At 58.1% G+C, this 2,300-nt stretch overlaps 1 protein-coding gene across 1 annotated transcript in view; it reads left to right on the forward strand.

Moving 5' to 3' along the window:
* Positions 1–2,295, forward strand: part of LOC104515222 (protein Wnt-5b-like) — a gene marked incomplete at both ends in the record, with an annotated part of 9,053 nt that extends 6,758 nt beyond the window's left edge. The window contains 2 exon segments of the mRNA XM_010159125.1: positions 1,853–1,987; positions 1,990–2,295. Coding sequence (XP_010157427.1) covers positions 1,853–1,987; positions 1,990–2,295 — 441 coding nt within the window.
* Positions 2,296–2,300: the final 5 nt, after the last annotated feature.

Consider the following 2,300-nt stretch of genomic DNA (forward strand, 5'->3'; position numbering starts at 1 on the left):
GCTGCGGTAGGGTCGATGCCAGCCTGACGGCGAGGAGTGAGGGCTGGGAGGGGTAAGCTGCCCTAACACGGCGTAGCCCCCGTTGCCTGGGGATGCCAGCCCCTCGCTTTGCACGCTGACGGGATCTCACGCGGCGCAGTTTTGTACCTGCCCCTGATATGGATGGAAGGAACAAACCCGACCTGCGTTTTCATGCCGTTCTGAGCTTTGTTATTCTAGAATATCTTTCTGTGTTTCCCTCTCCTCCCAGCTAGTGTGGGGAGGAGGAGGGAGTAACCACCCTCATCCCTAACATCACGTACTTGCTCTGCTCGGGGTTGAAGGCCCAGCGGCCTCAACTTTCAAGACCGTTTCTGAGCTTTGATGCCGGATGCTCGGGGCTACGATGGATCCGCAGCCCCCGCAGGCTCAGTAGCTGCGAGCATCTCGGAAAAAGCATCCCGGGAAGGTTGCGTTTGCTGTTGGGAACGTAGGCCCTTCGGCCTGGCGGCACTTCCCCGCTCGCATAGGGAGATGTCTGGACATGACACAAGATGGCGCAGGTTTGCAGTTAGGGCCTGCTCTTCGGGGAGAGAGCTGGGGACACCTCCAGCAGGGATGAAGCTGCTCTGCTCCGGGGTAGAGGTGTTCGTCTTCCTCCACACCTCCGCCCCTCCCGCGTGCTCTTTGCTGGAAAGCGACCCCTCCTCAGGACGCTGCCCCTGAACGAGCTCCTGTGAGCGGTGATGGAGGGAAAGGGCGCAGGTCCGTGGATTTATTTCAGCGGGATGCAGGTGTATCCATCCCTACAGCCATAGCATTCCTGGTGCGGGTGGCAGGAAGTGGGCGGGTTCCCGACTCTTCCCTTTTCGCAGCTCTGAAGGGAAAAACACGTGATGCCACGCTGACCTGTGAGGCGGGGGGAAGTTCCAGAGCCCACGTGGATGGGACTCTTCCTCTTCTTCTTTCCCGCTCTTGCCGTCAGGTCAGAAATCCGTGAGGGGAAAAGGAGGCGGCGTGGGGAAGTCACGCCTGGAGGCAGCATGGCCAGAAACAGAAGTATTTAGGGAACACAGCAGTCGCACCAGGAGGAAGAGGAGACTTCGGTCTCTTAGAATCATAGAATGGTTTGGGTTGGAAGGGACCTTAAAGACCATCTAGTTCCAACCCCCCTGCCATGGGCCGGGACACCTTACACTAGACCAGGTTGCTCAAAGCCTTATCCAGCCTGGCCTTGGACACTTCCAGGGATAGGGCATCCACAGCTTCTCTGGGCAACCTGTTCCAGTGCCTCACCACCCTCGCCGGGAAGAACTTCTTCCTGATACCTATTCTAAACCTTCCTGTTTTCAATTTAAACCTGTTACCCCTTGTCCTGTCACTACAGGCTCTTGTAAAAAGTCCTCTCCCAGCACCCTTGTAGCCCCTTCAGGTACTGGAAGGTGCTATAAGGTCTCCTCGGAGCCTTCTCTTCTCCAGGCTGAACAAGCCCAACTCTCTCAGCCTGTCCCCATAGCAGAGGGGCTCCAGCCCTCTGAGCATCTTTGTGGCCTCCTCTGGACTCGCTCCAACCTGTCTATATGCTTCTGATGTTAAGGGCTCCACAGCTGGACGCAGCACTCCAGGTGGGGTCTCACCAGAGCAGAGTACAGGGGCAGAATCCCCTCCCTCGCCCTGCTGGCCACACTTCTCTGGATACAGCCCAGGATACAGTTGGCCTTCTGGGCTGCCAACCTTCTGAAGGGTGAACCAGCAGAAGTGGGGCGATAATCAAAGCGGTTAGGAAAACATGATGAATTCATTGCAATTAAGCCAGCTGCCAGCGCGGCGAGAATTCGCACAGCCCTGCCTGATTGCCCTCTCTTTCCCGCAGGCCGTGTACAAGCTGGCGGACGTGGCCTGCAAGTGCCACGGTGTGTCGGGCTCCTGCAGCCTCAAGACCTGCTGGCTGCAGCTGGCCGACTTCCGCAAGGTGGGCGACCTGCTGAAGGAGAAGTACGACAGAAGTACGCCGGCCCCGCTGCCATGAGGATCAGCCGCAAGGGCAAGCTGGAGCTGGTGAACAACCGCTTCAACATGCCGACGCAAGAAGACCTGGTCTACGTCGACCCCAGCCCGGACTACTGCCTGCGTAATGAGACCACCGGCTCGCTGGGCACCCAGGGCCGGCTGTGCAACAAGACCTCGGAGGGCATGGATGGGTGCGAGCTGATGTGCTGCGGACGGGGTTATGACCAGTTCAAGAGCGTCCAGGTGGAGCGTTGCCACTGCAAGTTCCATTGGTGCTGTTATGTCAAGTGTAAAAAGTGCACAGAGATCGT

The sequence above is a fragment of the Eurypyga helias genome, unplaced genomic scaffold (assembly GCF_000690775.1).
Source record: "Eurypyga helias isolate BGI_N326 unplaced genomic scaffold, ASM69077v1 scaffold42469, whole genome shotgun sequence".
NCBI classification, from domain to species: domain Eukaryota; kingdom Metazoa; phylum Chordata; class Aves; order Eurypygiformes; family Eurypygidae; genus Eurypyga; species Eurypyga helias.